This window comes from Ylistrum balloti, unplaced genomic scaffold (assembly GCF_031769215.1).
Source record: "Ylistrum balloti isolate Yb309-2 unplaced genomic scaffold, AGI_CSIRO_Ybal_v1 Utg369840, whole genome shotgun sequence".
Lineage (NCBI taxonomy): Eukaryota > Metazoa > Mollusca > Bivalvia > Pectinida > Pectinidae > Ylistrum > Ylistrum balloti.
Window position 1 is genome coordinate 1,182,244 of NW_026781998.1, and position 19,118 is coordinate 1,201,361.

A 19,118-nucleotide genomic window follows, 5' to 3' on the forward strand; every position below is an offset into this window, starting at 1 on the left:
TAGATATAACAATATCTACCACTGACCAGTATAGATATAACAATATCTACCACTGACCAGTATAGATATAACAGTATCTACCACTGACCAGTATAGATATAACAATATCTACCACTGACCAGTATAGATATAACAGTATCTACCACTGACCAGTATAGATATAACAGTATCTACCACTGACCAGTATAGATATAACAATATCTACCACTGACCAGTATAGATATAACAATATCTACCACTGACCAGTATAGATATAACAATATCTACCACTGACCAGTATAGATATAACAGTATCTACCACTGACCAGTATAGATATAACAGTATCTACCACTGACCAGTATAGATATAACAGTATCTACCACTGACCAGTATAGATATAACAGTATCTACCACTGACCAGTATAGATATAACAATATCTACCACTGACCAGTATAGATATAACAATATCTACCACTGACCAGTATAGGTATAACAGTATCTACCACTGACCAGTATAGATATAACAATATCTACCACTGACCAGTATAGATATAACAATATCTACCACTGACCAGTATAGATATAACAATATCTACCACTGACCAGTATAGATATAACAATATCTACCACTGATAGGTATAAATATAACAATATCTACCACTGACCAGTATAGATATAACAATATCTACCACTGACCAGTATAGCTATAACAGTATCTACCACTGACCAGTATAGATATAACAGTATCTACCACTGACCAGTATAGATATAACAGTATCTACCACTGACCAGTATAGATATAACAGTATCTACCACTGACCAGTATAGATATAACAATATCTACCACTGACCAGTATAGATATAACAATATCTACCACTGATAGGTATAAATATAACAATATCTACCACTGACCAGTATAGATATAACAATATCTACCACTGACCAGTATAGATATAACAGTATCTACCACTGACCAGTATAGATATAACAGTATCTACCACTGACCAGTATAGATATAACAGTATCTACCACTGACCAGTATAGATATAACAGTATCTACCACTGACCAGTATAGATATAACAATATCTACCACTGACCAGTATAGATATAACAATATCTACCACTGATAGGTATAAATATAACAATATCTACCACTGACCAGTATAGATATAACAATATCTACCACTGACCAGTATAGATATAACAGTATCTACCACTGACCAGTATAGATATAACAATATCTACCACTGATAGGTATAAATATAACAATATCTACCACTGATAGGTATAAATATAACAATATCTACCACTGACCAGTATAAATATAACGATATCTACCACTGACCAGTATAAATATAACAATATCTACCACTGACCAGTATAGATATAACAATATCTACCACTGACCAGTATAGATATAACAATATCTACCACTGATAGGTATAAATATAACAATATCTACCACTGACCAGTATAAATATAACAATATCTACCACTGACCAGTATAAATATAACAATACCTACCACTGACCAGTATAGATATAACAATATCTACCACTGACCAGTATAGATATAACAATATCTACCACTGACCAGTATAGATATAACAATATCTACCACTGACCAGTATAGATATGACAATATCTACCACTGACCAGTATAGATATAACAGTATCTACCACTGATAGGTATAAATATAACAATATCTACCATTGGCAAATATAAATGTTACAATATCTACCATTGGCAAATATAAATGTTACAATATCTACCATTGGCCAATATAAATGTAACAATATCTATGCTTGGCCAGTTTTTTTAAATAATACCAACCATTGGATCGTTCTTCTTGTCTTTCAACCACTCGGGCAGACTGCTCAGAAAGACCTTTTTACACCGGAGAGTGCCAGGGCCTATTGTGATGATGTCCCCGCAATTGATTGTGCCAGAAAAATTTGCCCTGATTTCAGCTTGTAATCCTGTCCCTCCATACTTCTCCAGGCTTTTTCCAGCTGCACTCTTATCTAGTGTCAGATCATTACTGACAGAGACAACCAGGACATCAGCCTAAAACAAAGCTTAACATTTAATTCAGATCCTATACAAAGAAACACACGCATTAAATTCAGTCTCAGTATAGGGAATATATGTATTTATTACAGATTCTCTATAGGGAAAAGATACATTGATTATACATTTTGTATAGGGGAACAATTTGATTCCACATTCTGTATTGGGGAACACATGCATTGATTACACATTCTGTATTTGGGGAACACATGCATTTATTACAGATTCTGTATTTGGGGAACACATGCAGTTATTACAGATTCTGTATTTGGGGAACGCATGCATTTATTACACATTCTGTATTTGGGGAACACATGCATTTATTACAGATTCTGTATTTGGGGAACACATGCATTCATTACAGATTCTGTATTTGGGGAACACATGCATTTATTACACATTCTGTATTTGGGGAACACATGCAGTTATTACACATTCTGTATTTGGGGAACACATGCATTTATTACAGATTCTGTATTTGGGGAACACATGCATTTATTACAGATTTAGTTTTGGGGAACACATACATTGATTAAACATTCAGTATTGGGGAACACATGCATTGATTACACATTCTGTATTGGGGAACACATGCATTTATTACACATTCTGTATTGGGGAACATATGCATTTATTACAGATTTAGTTTGGGGGAACACATGCATTGATTACACATACTGTATTGGGGAACACATGCATTTATTCTAGATTTAGTTTTGGGGAACACATGTATTTATTACAGATTTAGTTTTGGGGAACACATGCATTGTTTACATATTCTGTACAAAGGAACACATGTATTAATTACAGATTTTATATACGGGAACAAATGTTTTATTACACATCTTTACATCAGAATGTTATAGAGAGATCTTTACATCAGAATGTTATATAGATCTTTACATCAGAATGTTATAGAGAGATCTTAACATCAGAATGTTATATAGATCTTTACATCAGAATGTTATATAGATCTTTACATCAGAATGTTATGTAGATCTTTACATCAGAATGTTATATAGATTTTTACATCAGAATGTTATATAGATCTTTACATCAGAATGTTATAGAGAGATCTTTACATCAGAATGTTATATAGATATTTACATCAGAATGTTATAGAGAGATCTTTACATCAGAATGTTATATAGATCTTTACATCAGAATGTTATATAGATCTTTACATCAGAATGTTATATAGATCTTTACATCAGAATGTTATATAGATCTTTACATTAGAATGTTATAGAGAGATCTTTACATCAGAATCTTTACATCAGAATGTTATATAGATCTTTACATCAGAATGTTATGTAGATCTTTACATCAGAATGTTATATAGATCTTTACATCAGAATGTTATAGATAGATCTTTACATCAGAATAACATGTAGATCTTTACATCAGAATGTTATATAGATCTTTACATCAGAATGTTATGTAGATCTTTACATCAGAATGTTATGTAGATCTTTACATCAGAATGTTATATAGATCTTTACATCAGAATGTTATAGAGAGATCTTTACATCAGAATAACATGTAGATCTTTACATCAGAATGTTATATAGATATTTACATCAGAATGTTATGTAGATCTTTACATCAGAATGTTATATAGATCTTTACATCAGAATGTTATAGAGAGATCTTTACATCAGAATGTTATATAGATCTTTACATCAGAATGTTATGTAGATCTTTACATCAGAATGTTATATAGATCTTTACATCAGAATGTTATATAGATCTTTACATCAGAATGTTATAGAGAGATCTTTACATCAGAATGGTATAGAGAGATCTTTACATCAGAATGTTATATAGATCTTTACATCAGAATGTTATATAGATCTTTACATCTGAATGTTATAGAGAGATCTTTACATCAGAATGTTATGTAGATCTTTACATCAGAATGTTATAGAGAGATCTTTACATCAGAATGTTATGTAGATCTTTACATCAGAATGTTATGTAGATCTTTACATCAGAATGTTATGTAGAGATCTTTACATCAGAATGTTATAGAGAGATCTTTACATCAGAATGTTATATAGATCTTTACATCAGAATGTTATGTAGATCTTTACATCAGAATATTATAGAGAGATCTCAACATCAGAATATTATAGAGAGATCTCAACATCGGAATATTATAGAGAGATCTCAACATCGGAATATTATATAGATCTTTACATCAGAATGTTATATAGATCTTTACATCAGAATGTTATATAGATCTTTACATCAGAATGTTATATAGATCTTTACATCAGAATGTTATATAGATCTTTACATCAGAATGTTATAGAGAGATCTTTACATCAGAATGTTATATAGATCTTTACATCAGAATATTATAGAGAGATCTTTACATCAGAATAACATGTAGATCTTTACATCTGAAAACTGAAATATTAGGCAGATCTATTGTAATATTACAAAGATCTTTACATTGGAATATTTTACCTTTTCAGTTCCAATTTCTCCTTTTCGTAGTTTGATTTTCAAACCATTTTTGCATGTTACAAGACATTCTTTTTGAGTTGGCATGGCGACGGGAGTGGGTTGTGGTAGTGTAAATGCTCCTTCTGGAGTTGCACCAAACTTTCCTTAAATATCATTAAAATCATCGGTCAACCAAGCTTAACACAGTATCAGCCAACTAAGCAGGTTATCAACTTCATGAATGTCAATCACAAAATGGTTTGTCAGAAACTGGATTATAGTGCAGGAATTTAGTGCTTATTATTATTCAAATTTCAATATATTTTAATAAATAAAAAAATAAATGAAAAAATAAAAATTTCAAGTTTCACACATTAACAATAATTGTCACTCAAAACTTCTATACAGCCTACCTGTACGACCCCATGTGACACCTTCCTCAGTCCCATACAAGTCCTCCTCATCATCATCATCACTTGACACCTGTGACCTTGAGTACAGATGAGTGATGGCTTCATGTTGTGTTACAACAGTGGTGGTATCAGTCTCTATGCCAGAAAACATTTCATCATTATTACAAATGACAGTGCCAATACCCAGCTTCTGGATATCATGTTGTTTTGATTTGATCCTGTTTTCCAGTGCTCTGAGCCTTTTCTTGGCTTGTCTGATGCCCTCACTTGTGCCAGTTAGAGCCAGCTTCATGTCCTCAATCACCATGGAATCACATGTGGGTGAGAGGTCTGTTAGGATTGGCTTGACTTCCCGTGAGAAGTGTTTTTTAAAGAACTTCATTTTGTTCTTGTCATTCAAGTCATATGTATCTTTGTACTTGGCGTGTTCATCAATAAAGGTCAGAAGTTGTCGTAGTATATCTTGGTGAATAGTTTCTATGGAGGTGACAGTGAATCCATGATCCATCACATTGGATATAACAACAAGGTCACTGTTGTTTTCCTCTATTTGATGACATTGGCGTTTCCAGGCCGTTATACTTAGTACTTCAATCTTTTCCCTATCCACCAGAGGAACATCGCTGTACAGAACACTGTCTGTTATAATCTGAGTCACATGTTGCCTAGCACTGGTGGACACTGTACCAACTTCTAATCTATCTGTTTCACAATCAAATTCAACAACCAGTTGTTGTTGTGCAAACTTAGTTTTCAGTATGTCAAGCACTTGGTCTTTCTGTAGAAGTTTCACCTGGTCTTGGTTCAATACATTATCCTCCTGGATTGTCCAGAAGCGAAACTGTTGAACTTCTTCTCCTATGATGATTTGAGCTGTGTGAATATCATCCATTATGCCATTGAATGTTATACTATTCATCTCTGTATTGGCAGTTACATTTAAATCCTCAACCAAGCTGTTCACTTGTGTCAAGGTGTCTAATCGTCTTAAAAGTTGAATCTCTAAAGGTTTGAAGGTCTTTGTAACTGTGGTGATCTGTTTCTTTCTTTCTATAGCATTCTCAATGCGTTCTCTGTGTTCTTGTAGATTTTTCGTGACAATATGGAACATGCTATCCACTCCAACCACTACTAGCCTCACATTATCCTGATGCTGTGTAAAGTCCAGGTGGACAGACGTGTGTTCCTGGTGTTCTTTCACATGATTAAAAAGCACACTCCACACTTCAGCTGTCACCAGCATTTCAATTTGCTTTACAGTAACATTAATGAATTCGTTCCAGATTTCTTTAACATCATCTTCCCAAACTTGAACAAGATGGCGTACACCTGTTGTGTTTTGATCCATTGTACACTCCACATAAATTTCATCAGTGACTTTGAGCTTTGCATGTTTTGGTTTCAGTCTTGATTCCAATAAATCTTTCATGGTCTGGTATTTTATTACCATCATCATCTTATGGTGATTAGTGTGTTTTAGTACTGTGGCCTCAGGAATGCATACTTTGTGTTTGTCCACTTCCCAAATCACCCCAAATTCACATTCATAGAGGGTGGTGACACACAAGTTTGTACTACCTATCCTGTGTGAGTAGGGACTGTTACAGACATTCTCAAATGCTGCAAATGAACAACACTTAATCTCACTTTTTTTTAAAAAGATATACATATTTAACCCTAATGAAAAAAAGTCAATTGTATAAAGGCATTGTTCCATGGATTTCCTTTTCATGTGTGATTTATGTTACAAATCAAGAATTGTTCATTTTAATAGCAAGTGTAAAAATCTTCGATATGTCAAGAATTTTTCAGTTCAGCAAGTGTAAAAATCTATTATATGTCAAGAATTTTTCATTTCAGCAAGTGTAAAAATCTATGATATTGTACACATAAAGCAAATGTAAATTGTGTATATATTAATTGCAGTCCCAATTTTGAAAGAAAATAAACAAATGATGCTCAAAAATGTAATTTCCTATATACTTTTTTTTAGTAAAACCTGTAAATTTTATCCCCTCCCTGAGGGAAAATCTGAGACACTGGGGTCATGAAATTTACAAGTTTTATAAAGAACTGCAAGACATTTCTTCCCATGAAGAGTATTTAGTTCAACATAATCTGGGCATTGAGAAGACGATTTTTTTTAAATTTGAGTCAATTCTACCCATTTTTGGCCCTGCCAAACAGCCCCTGGAGGTCAGCCAAGGAAATGTGAGACCCTAGAGTCATGAAATTTACAACTTTGTTAATTAAAGCATGTGAAGCCTTTCCATCCATGAAGAGTACTTGATTCACCATACCTGGGATTTGAGAAGTTTCAATCATTTTGACCCTTTTTGACCCCATTCCAAAGGCCCCTATGGGACTGTAAAAATTATAGTTTCACACACCTCTAGCCATGGAAGGTTTTTGTAAAATTTTCTTTGAATTGGTTCTGGACTTTTTTCCAGAAAAAGTCGAAAATGTTAAAAGTTTACGACACACGACGCCGCATAAAAGGGGATATATGATTATTGGTTTAAGTTTATTACTGACAATTTTTATATCAGCCCTTAAGACCTGATATCAGCCTTCCACACTCTCACAGTTATCAGGACTGATTTGGGGTGTGATACCAAAATGGTCACAAAATAATCTCTAATTCTAAAATAAAGGCTATGTAACACATTTTTTTATTGGATAATTTGCATGATCTAATCCCCGATATACTCATGAATTTTTACACTAGCCCAAAGATGGCTGCCATCTTTCTTGTTGAGGTAGAAGATCAACATCACTTTTCTCTCACTATTTTTTGAACGACGGACAACGGATGGACGACGAATGGACAAAGAATGATGGACTTTGGGCCACCTTAGCTTAAAAAAAAATAGAAAATATCTGTAAGACATAAAAATACTAAGCGACCGGATGGGATGAGATGGAATGGACTGGGATGCAATGCGACAGACATGGGCAATGTTGTATGCCCCCTATTAGCGGGCCATAAAAAAGTTAGCAGAAGCATGAATGTGGTTTTTAAATGGAAATGCGATGGATGTTGAAGTTAGTATGACAAAACAGCATTTAAGTCAACTCAAGTTTCAACATCTGTTTCACTTGCTATGTTTATTTCATTTAATACTGACTTTCTGAAATGGCTAGTCACTGAAAGTCATATAGCAATAAGGGGGGTGTCATGTTTTAACTGCTTCTAATAAAATATGGTATAAACAGGAAAAAATTTGAACTACACGGTAATTTATGTTGAATTTGTCCTTAGTATATTTTCATAAAATATTTTAACTGGAACAGAACTTTTTTTTTTTAGACAGTGACCACAGAACCCATTTTGGATATTTAACTTACCACAAAAAAAATAGCACATGGTCAAGACCATATCAAGGTCATTATCGACACTTCAACTAGACCAAATGGGTGAAAGTTGAGAAATGTGTGTTTTATTATTACATCTGAAGGTTATATTGCCAATATTATCTAAAAAAAAAACAATAGCACCAAGCTTACCAGCATTGTCCTTGAACTCAACTCTACAGCAGCCATCGTCAGTCAACTCTATTCTCTTAACCTTAACCCTGCCAAATTTTTCCTTTTGGAAATGTTCTTTCAGTGCTTTGTCTGAAGGCAAACTCTGCTCTGAGCTGACAACTACTGTGACTGGAGGTGGTACCATGCAGACTTTCACTTCAGCCCCTTCAAGTTTTCTCTGACGACATTTTCTTTGGAATTTTTCAAAATCTGAAAATCAGAGTTTATCTAACAATGAACTCAGTACAGAGGTTGCAGTATGATACCAAATTAGTATAAAGAAGCTAGGAGTGTGTTTGTTCTAACTAAAGATTTAACAGTACATATTTTAAACATTTTCCTAGTTCCACAGTACAATAATCAAAACATAAATTAAATACTTAAATTTACCTGTTGAACTTATTTCAATGAAAGGTTTGAATTTTAATAATCTAATACTTTTTTTACTTATGTTTCTCTAGCTGTAACCTGTAATTTGCAAAGTGAATGTGATATTGTTTTACAACCTTTAGGATTCTGTAGGAGAGAGGCCACTGCCAAAGACTTGTCACTCGTATAGATGATGGAAGATTTGTCTACCTCACAGCCAGACATTATCTCTAGGTACAGACATAGTGCATCTAGCCCAGTCCTTTCAGCCAATCCCTTCACACACACATATGACTTCTCTATCTTCTGAAATAACACATTTATCTGATAAGAACCCCTTGCATGGGAATAACTCAATTGCTTTTCAGAAAAAATGGCAAGCAAAAGCCATTTCATTGTTCTGCAATAAGCCCGCCCTGACTTTGTGTCAGAACGAATTATTGACCCCTAGGATCCTTGTTATGTAATCAGCCAATTCCTGAAATTGAGGATCAGCAGTATTGTATTGACCCCCTGTGATCATTGTCCTGAAATAAGCCGAAACCTTGACATTGAGAATCAGGAGAAATGTATTGGCCCTCTGTGATACCATTGTCCTGAAATAAGCCCAAACCTTGACATTGAGAATCAGAAGAAATGTATTGGCCCTCTGTGATATCATTGTCCTGAAATAAGCCCAAACCTTGACATTGAGACTCAGAAGAAAGGTATTGGCCCCTTGTGATCATTGTCCTGAATTGAGCCCAAACCTTGACACTGAGAATCAAACCTGACATTTTGTTTAAAAAACAATGTGTCCGAAATCAGGCTAATTACACAGGGAAAATATGGTAATAAGGACACAAAATAAAAAATCAACTTTCCCCACATTTTTCCTGTCAAATCAAATATACAGTAGACTCTCGATAATCTAGAACCTTCATTCGTGGCCAAAATCATCTCATTATGAGTTTTTCTAACTGAATTTAGTCAACTTGCCAAGATCAATTGAGTTACCTCCCTTGATACTATAATGCACAAGACAATGCAACTAGTTCTCAAGAGTATTGATGTTCTAGACACTGCATTTATTGCAAATTTATCTTTAATTACAATACATTCATTGTGTGAAAGTCCACTTTCACAGATGATTCTCAAACATCTACAGGAATACATTATTTACTCCAATATTGACAATGCATACTTTCTGAACATGATATGCATTGCACAATGTATTTATTTCTATGCAGCCACATTTCTGAAGCAAATTTCCCGTTGAAGTACCCCTAAAGCCATGCTGTAAAATGTCAGTGACGACATAGGTATCTACCCAAGCTGTCTCGCTGTTCACTTGTCCTTTATGTTACATAATGCTTGTTTAAATAACAGGTGAAGTGTCGTAATATAAAACAAGAGTGCCGTGGCCACAATATATGCCGCCACAAAATATAAAGATCAATGAACCGTAAAATCACCCCTTCATGCACATCGAACCATTGTATTAGTGACATTGAGCAAGTTTTATGAAAATCTGATGATTAGTTTAGGAGAAGTTGCGTTCACAAAGCTCCACTAAGAGCAAGCTACAGATACAAAGTTGAAAATGGCATAAATCTTACAAAAATCAAAGAACCGAAAATTGCCCCTTCAGGCATATCTAACCATTGTAGTAGTGACATTGAGCAAGTTTCGAGAAAATCTGATGATTAGTTTAGGAGAAGTTGCGTTCACAAGAAATGGGCATACAGACGTATGGACAGACATATGGACAGACAGACAGAGAAGATGATGCCAATATACGATCGCCTCCGGCAGCGTATAATAAACCGTCATCAATATAACAATTCACAAATTAATGTGATATTGTGACACTATTTTCCCTTTCGTCTCTGTGATAGATACAAACCAGTTGTCACTTTTTTTTTACACATCTGTTTTTTTCTCCATTCAAAATAAAGGTTTATTACTGATGATTCCTTACAGGTAACCTTTATTTCCTGACTACTTTTATCATTATAGCATGCAATATAGAGACTCTGTTCAGTTAAGATTCTCATAGGCCAGGTATAACTCTGGTCAGTTAACATTCTCACAGGTCAGGTATAAATCTGGTCAGTTAACATTCTCCCAGGTCAGGTATAAATCTGGTCAGTTAAGATTCTCATAGCCCAGGTATAACTCTGGTCAGTTAACATTCTCACAGGTCAGGTATAAATCTGGTCAGTTAACATTCTCACAGGTCAGATATTACTCTGGTCAGTTAAGATTCTCACAGGTCAGGTATAACTCTGGTCAGTTAACATTCTCACAGGTTTGGTATTACTTTGGTCAGTTAACATTCCCACAGGTCTGGTATAACTCTGATCAGTTAATATTCACAGGTCAGGTATTACTCTGGTCAGTTAACATTCTCATAGGCCAGGTATAAATCTGGTCAGTTAACATTCTCATAGGTCAGGTATAAATCTGGTCAGTTAACATTCTCATAGGTCAGGTATAAATCTGGTCAGTTAACATTCTCCCAGGTCTGGTATAACTCTGGTCAGTTAACATTCTCACAGGTCTGGTATTACTTTGGTCAGTTAAGATTCTCACAGGTCAGGTATAACTCTGGTCAGTTAACATTCTCACAGGTCTGGTATAACTCTGGTCAGTTAACATTCTCACAGGTCAGGTATAACTCTGGTCAGTTAACATTCTCACAGGTCTGGTATAACTCTGGTCAGTTAACATTCTCACAGGTCAGGTATTACTTTGGTCAGTTAAGATTCTCACAGGTCAGGTATTACTTTGGTCAGTTAACATTCTCACAGGTCAGGTATAACTCTGGTCAGTTAACATTCTCCCAGGTCAGGTATAAATCTGGTCAGTTAACATTCTCACAGGTCTGGTATAACTCTGGTCAGTTAACATTCTCATAGGTCAGGTATAAATATGGTCAGTTAACATTCTCATAGGTCAGGTATAAATCTGGTCAGTTAACATTCTCATAGGTCAGGTATAAATCTGGTCAGTTAACATTCTCACAGGTCAGGTATAACTCTGGTCAGTTAACATTCTCACAGGTCAGGTATAAATATGGTCAGTTAACATTCTCATAGGCCAGGTATAAATCTGGTCAGTTAACATTCTTCCAGGTCAGGTATAAATCTGGTCAGTTAACATTCTCATAGGCCAGGTATAACTCTGGTCAGTTAACATTCTCACAGGTCAGGTATAAATCTGGTCAGTTAAGATTCTCATAGGTCAGGTATAAATCTGGTCAGTTAACATTCTCCCAGGTCTGGTATAACTCTGGTCAGTTAACATTCTCACAGGTCAGGTATAAATATGGTCAGTTAACATTCTCACAGGTCAGGTATAACTCTGGTCAGTTAACATTCTCACAGGTCAGGTAGGGACATCAAATTGTTGATGATCATACAGGTTCCATCCTTACCCTTTGTTCTTCTTTTTTCTTCATTTTATCTGTAAATAATTAGAAGTAAGGCACTGTTAATAAATGATTCATGAGTATACTTTTTATATACTAACTGCCTTGGTTTGAGCAGCTCAGGCAAAATCCTGACAGCTAAGACCAAAGGTCTATTTTCAGCAATTTTTAAAAAGTGTTGAAATGATGTCAGTCTTAACTTTGTAAAATGAAAATGGACAAAAAGCAAGGATCAATTTCAGCTTTGAGAGGTCAGGGGCACATCTACAAGACAATCCCTGTGGATGTTCAAAAGATTTTTAACAGAAATATATGAATAAAAACAGGATAATTATCAATATTGGAGATGTTTTCTGAACTTTCAAACTACTCCAAGGTTTCCTGTATCTAAATGATAAGTCTCCTTCATGATGAAAGCACTTTGAAGTCAGCGTATAACCTTATCACCATGTAAACATCTTAGTATAATGTATACTTTCTTTCCCAGCAGATTTGAGGAAAATCTTAACTCATTTCAAATTTACGTTACAAATGACAAAGACATACCTCTGTTACAGTAGACACAGACATACCTCTGTTACAGTAGACACAGACATACCTCTGTTACAGTAGACACAGATATACCTCTGTTACAGTAGACACAGATATACCTCTGTTACAGTAGACACAGATATACCTCTGTTACAGTAGACACAGATATACCTCTGTTACAGTAGACACAGACATACCTCTGTTACAGTAGACACAGACATACCTCTGTACAGTAGACACAGACATACCTCTGTTACAGTAGACAGACATACCTATGTTACAGTAGACACAGACATACCTCTGTTACAGTAGACACAGACATACCTCTGTACAGTAGACACAGACATACCTCTGTTACAGTAGACACAGATAAACCTCTGTTACAGTAGTCACAGATATACCTCTGTTACAGTAGTCACAGATATACCTCTGTTACAGTAGACACAGATATACCTCTGTTACAGTAGACACAGACATACCTCTGTTACAGTTGACACAGACATACCTCTGTTACAGTAGTCACAGATATACCTCTGTTACAGTAGACACAGACATACCTCTGTTACAGTAGACACAGACATACCTCTGTTACAGTAGACACAGACATACCTCTGTTACAGTAGACACAGATATACCTCTGTTACAGTAGACACAGACATACCTCTGTTACAGTAGACACAGACATACCTCTGTTACAGTAGACACAGACATACCTCTGTTACAGTAGACACAGACATACCTCTGTTACAGTAGACACAGACATACCTCTGTTACAGTAGACACAGACATACCTCTGTTACAGTAGACACAGACATACCTCTGTTACAGTAGACACAGACATACCTCTGTTACAGTAGACACAGACATACCTCTGTACAGTAGACACAGACATACCTCTGTACAGTAGACACAGATATACCTCTGTTACAGTAGACACAGACATACCTCTGTTACAGTAGACACAGATAGACCTCTGTTACAGTAGACACAGACATACCTCTGTAACAGTAGACACAGACATACCTCTGTTACAGTAGACACAGACATACCTCTGTTACAGTAGACACAGACATACCTCTGTTACAGTAGACATAGACATATACAGACATACCTCTGTTACAGACAGACATACCTCTGTTACAGTAGACACAGACATAGTAGACACAGACATACCTCTGTTACAGTAGACACAGACATACCTCTGTTACAGTAGACACAGACATACCTCTGTTACAGTAGACACAGACATACCTCTGTTACAGTAGACACAGACATACCTCTGTTACAGTAGACACAGACATACCTCTGTACAGTAGACACAGACATACCTCTGTTACAGTAGACACAGACATACCTCTGTTACAGTAGACACAGACATACCTCTGTTACAGTAGACACAGACATACCTCTGTTACAGTAGACACAGACATACCTCTGTTACAGTAGACACAGACATACCTCTGTTACAGTAGTCACAGATATACCTCTGTTACAGTAGACACAGACATACCTCTGTTACAGTAGTCACAGACATACCTCTGTTACAGTAGACACAGATATACCTCTGTTACAGTAGACACAGACATACCTCTGTTACAGTAGACACAGACATACCTCTGTTACAGTAGACACAGACATACCTCTGTTACAGTAGACACAGACATACCTCTGTTACAGTAGACACAGACATACCTCTGTTACAGTAGACACAGACATACCTCTGTTACAGTAGACACAGACATACCTCTGTTACAGTAGACACAGACATACCTCTGTTACAGTAGACACAGACATACCTCTGTTACAGTAGACACAGACATACCTCTGTTACAGTAGACACAGACATACCTCTGTTACAGTAGACACAGACATACCTCTGTTACAGTAGACACAGACATACCTCTGTTACAGTAGACACAGACATACCTCTGTTACAGTAGACACAGACATACCTCTGTTACAGTAGACACAGACATACCTCTGTTACAGTAGACACAGACATACCTCTGTTACAATGGACACAGACATACCTCTGTTACAGTAGACACAGACATACCTCTGTTACAGTAGACACAGACATACCTCTGTTACAGTAGACACAGACATACCTCTGTTACAGTAGACACAGACATACCTCTGTTACAGTAGACACAGATATACCTCTGTTACAGTAGACACAGACATACCTCTGTTACAGTAGACACAGACATACCTCTGTTACAGTAGACACAGACATACCTCTGTTACAGTAGACACAGACATACCTCTGTTACAGTAGACACAGACATACCTCTGTTACAGTAGACATAGACATACCTCTGTTACAGTAGACACAGACACAGACATACCTCTGTTACAGTAGACACAGACAAACCTCAGTAGACACAGACATACCTCTGTACAGTAGACACAGACATACCTCTGTACAGTAGACACAGACATACCTCTGTTACAGTAGACACAGACATACCTCTGTTACAGTAGACACAGACATACCTATGTTACAGTAGACACAGATATATCTCTGTTACAGTAGACACAGATATATACCTCTGTTACAGTAGACACAGACATACCTCTGTTACAGTAGACACAGACATACCTCTGTTACAGTAGACACAGATATACCTCTGTTACAGTAGACACAGATATACCTCTGTTACAGTAGACACAGATATACCTCTGTTACAGTAGACACAGACATACCTCTGTTACAGTAGACACAGACATACCTCTGTTACAGTAGACACAGATATACCTCTGTTACAGTAGACACAGACATACCTCTGTTACAGTAGACACAGACATACCTCTGTTACAGTAGACACAGACATACCTCTGTTACAGTAGACACAGACATACCTCAATTACAGTAGACACAGATATACCTCTGTTACAGTAGACACAGATATACCTCTGTTACAGTAGACACAGATATACCTCTGTTACAGTAGACACAGACATACACAGATATACCTCTGTTACAGGAGACACAGATATACCTCTGTTACAGTAGACACAGATATACCTCTGTTACAGTAGACACAGATATACCTCTGTTACAGTAGACACAGATATACCTCTGTTACAGTAGACACAGATATACCTCTGTTACAGTAGACACAGATATACCTCTGTTACAGTAGACACAGATATACCTCTGTTACAGTAGACACAGATATACCTCTGTTACAGTAGACACAGATATACCTCTGTTACAGTAGACACAGATATATCTGTTAAATACATGGGTTCAGAAAAGTTTATTCAGAGTCACTGTGGACTATTTACACATTTGTCTACATTATATCAAAAGAATTCTGTTATGAATCGTTTGAACAAGAATTTATTCCTTATGCTGTTACTATAGTGAATAGCTTATTCATTTGAAGACTTTCACGATAGAAATAAGCAGACCTGTGTTTTGTGGTACATCGTCATGACTGGGAGGATCATTCTTTTTCTTTGCCTTCATTGGAACGTTAGCACCAGGTTTCTTTGGACTTTCTTTATGCTGTGGTTGGGACACATGAGGATGCTGTCTAGCAGCCCCAGGGCCTTGATGAAAAGGTTCTTTGTCCACTTTCTGAGCCTGACCAGTTCCAGGTTTATAGTAGTAATAGTACTGGTGGTCATACATCCACTGATGCTGTGGGTGAATGTTTCCATGATATCCAGCTCCACCACCATGCCATTTCTTTTCATCTACTTGTTGCCATGGATAATGTTGTTGCTGTGGATACTCCTGACCATAAAAGTACTGTGGTCGAGTTGGATGATGTTGATGTTCCCGTTGATCATCAAACTGTTCTTTATATACAGCTTGATGATGGTATTCTCCTTCTTTTCTTTGACTTTGATATGGCCCTACATTCAAAGGTTGAACTCCTTGGGGGTTTTCATATGGAATATAATGGCTTTGAGGATATTCTGCAGGCAAATTTTGATATTCCAGAGTTTCTTTATACATAGGTTGCTCTTGAGATGATTGACCTTGGTGAAAGTGTTGAACTTGAGGAGACTCTTTGTGACCTTGGAATGGTTCCTTGTGACTTATATCAGCTGGAATTTGTCTTTGGAACTGTTCCCTAATTTTCTGTGTGTTACATTCAGCATTTGGGAATGAAACATCTTGCTTCTGATCAGTTGTGTGAGGTGAAGACGCTGACTGTTCCTGCTGTGACAATTCTATCTGTTTAGAATGGTCACCAATACTTGGAGTACTGCCATGTCTATTGCCTTGCTGGTGCTGCAGTTCAGTGACATCAGTAGGTTGATCTTGAGACATGGCTGGCTGTGAACATAAAGTAGAATGGGACTGATCTTTACTTTCTGAATCAATCGGCTTGCAAGTTCTTGTTAAACACCCTATCATGTCTGACCCCAGACCAGCAGAAACATTAGATTGCATGCTGTCATTGATTCGCATCCCCGATGAAGATTCTAGCTGAATGACAGCCAGTTGAGGTGGCAAAGGAGAGACCTTAGTATCCTCTACTTTTGCTGATACTACAACAGTTCCTGTTTGTTCTCCCTCTTGGTCTTCCATTTCGTCTTCTTCTGCTGTTTCATAGTCTTCCTCATTGTCTCTATCCTCATCCATATCTTCATGTAATTCAATCGGAAGCCTACTTGATGTCCTCAAGGAGTCTATATCCACATCTAAGGTTTTAGTAGATGTATCGTTCTCAGAGCCTGGCATCCTCAAGGTGTCTTTGTCCATGTCTAAAGTCTTGGTAGATGTGTCAATCTCAGAGTCTGGTGTCTCAGGTGTATTCTTATCAGATTTAGAAATATCTTCTGTAGGACTTGATGTTTCTGATATGCCTTTTCTTGTTTCAAACAATGTACTACTCCTTTGTGGCCTTAACGACCTACTCACCCTTCCGGTCGGAGGTTCAGGCTTTTGAAATAGATTTGCTAAATCCTTGACAGATTTTCTGTCCTCAGTTATAACTCCTGAAGAAATGTCTTTGCTTAATGTCTGTGAATCTACAGTGGACCTCCTTGGTGTAACTGTCTCTACAGATCTGCTGGAGGTTCTGTTGTCAGATTTTAAATGATCCAGCATTGACCTTCCATCTATCAGAAACTTTTGAGGTCTATTTGAGAGAAATTTTACTGCCAACTTTTTAGACTCTTCAGTCATGACATCATGTGTATCCTTTTTATCAGGCTTGATATTTGTCTCTTTACCAATGCCTACATTTCCTCCCTGTGATTGTATATTGGAAAAGCCATCAAGCTGTGAAATTTCTTCCTCAGATGGTGGAGCTGTGACTGTTGAAGGCTCCTTGGCTGTATTCTGAGAACCAGGTCTAGGTGTAGGTTTTGGATGGACAGGTGGTGGAGCTGTGACTGTTGAAGGCTCCTTGGCTGTATCCTGAGAACCAGGTCTAGGTGTAGGTTTTGGATGGACAGGTGGTGGAGATGTGACTGTTGAAGGCTCCTTGGCTGTATCCTGAGAACCAGGTCTAGATGTAGGTTTTGGATGGACAGGTGGTGGAGCTGTGACTGTTGAAGGCTCCTTGGCTGTATCCTGAGAACCAGGTTTTGGTGTAGGTTTTGGATGGACAGGTGGTGGAGCTGTGACTGTTGAAGGCTCCTTGGCTGTATCCTGAGAAACAGGTCTAGATGTAGGTTTTGGTTGGACAGGTGGTGGAGCTGTTGAAGGTTTGTCAGCTGTATCCTGACAGCTTTGTGTTGGGACAGGTTTTGGATGGACAGGTGGTGGAGCTGTGCCTTTTGGGTGTTCCTCAGCTGTATCCGGAGAACTTTGTTTAGATGTAGGTTTTGGTTGGACAGGTGGTGGAGCTGTTGAAGGTTTGTCAGCTGTATCCTGACAGCTTTGTGTTGGGACAGGTTTTGGATGGACAGGTGGTGAAGCTGTTGAAGATTTGTCAGCTATATCCTGACAGCTTTGTGTTGGGACAGGTTTTGGAGGTATCATCTTTAGAGATGGAAAAACATAGATATCTCCTGTAGTATCTTCATCATCTGTTTCCTCTTCTAATATCAGACTATCTCTGTTTTCTTCTTGCCTATCTATCATACTTTCAGATGTTGAACTCCATGAATAGACATAACTGTCTTGTGGCTGGTCTGACTGTTGATTTGTCTGTCTACTTATCTGAGACATAATTGATGAAGATCCACTCTCAGCAGTTCTTCCTGGTATGAACACACCCTGCTGTGCAGATGAACCATCTTCAATACCATCTACTTGGTTTGGTTCCATTGAAGATTCTAGAAAAAAAAATCAGTTCTAGAAACACTTTTGAAAAATACCTTCCTAGTAATGATTCTTGAAAGCTATGTATATACCTTAATTAGAATTGACAATAAATCCCTTTAAAATAAC

The 19,118-nt window shown here is 36.8% G+C and overlaps 1 protein-coding gene across 1 annotated transcript in view; it reads right to left on the reverse strand.

Annotated features, from left to right (window-relative positions):
• The window catches only part of LOC132545325 (protein mono-ADP-ribosyltransferase PARP14-like), a 54,904-nt gene extending 35,909 nt beyond the window's left edge, over positions 1 to 18,995 (reverse strand). The window contains 7 exon segments of the mRNA XM_060209003.1: positions 1,817 to 2,050; positions 4,526 to 4,701; positions 4,903 to 6,537; positions 8,425 to 8,655; positions 8,952 to 9,120; positions 12,233 to 12,261; positions 16,175 to 18,995. Coding sequence (XP_060064986.1) covers positions 1,817 to 2,050; positions 4,526 to 4,701; positions 4,903 to 6,537; positions 8,425 to 8,655; positions 8,952 to 9,120; positions 12,233 to 12,261; positions 16,175 to 18,995 — 5,295 coding nt within the window.
• Positions 18,996 to 19,118: the final 123 nt, after the last annotated feature.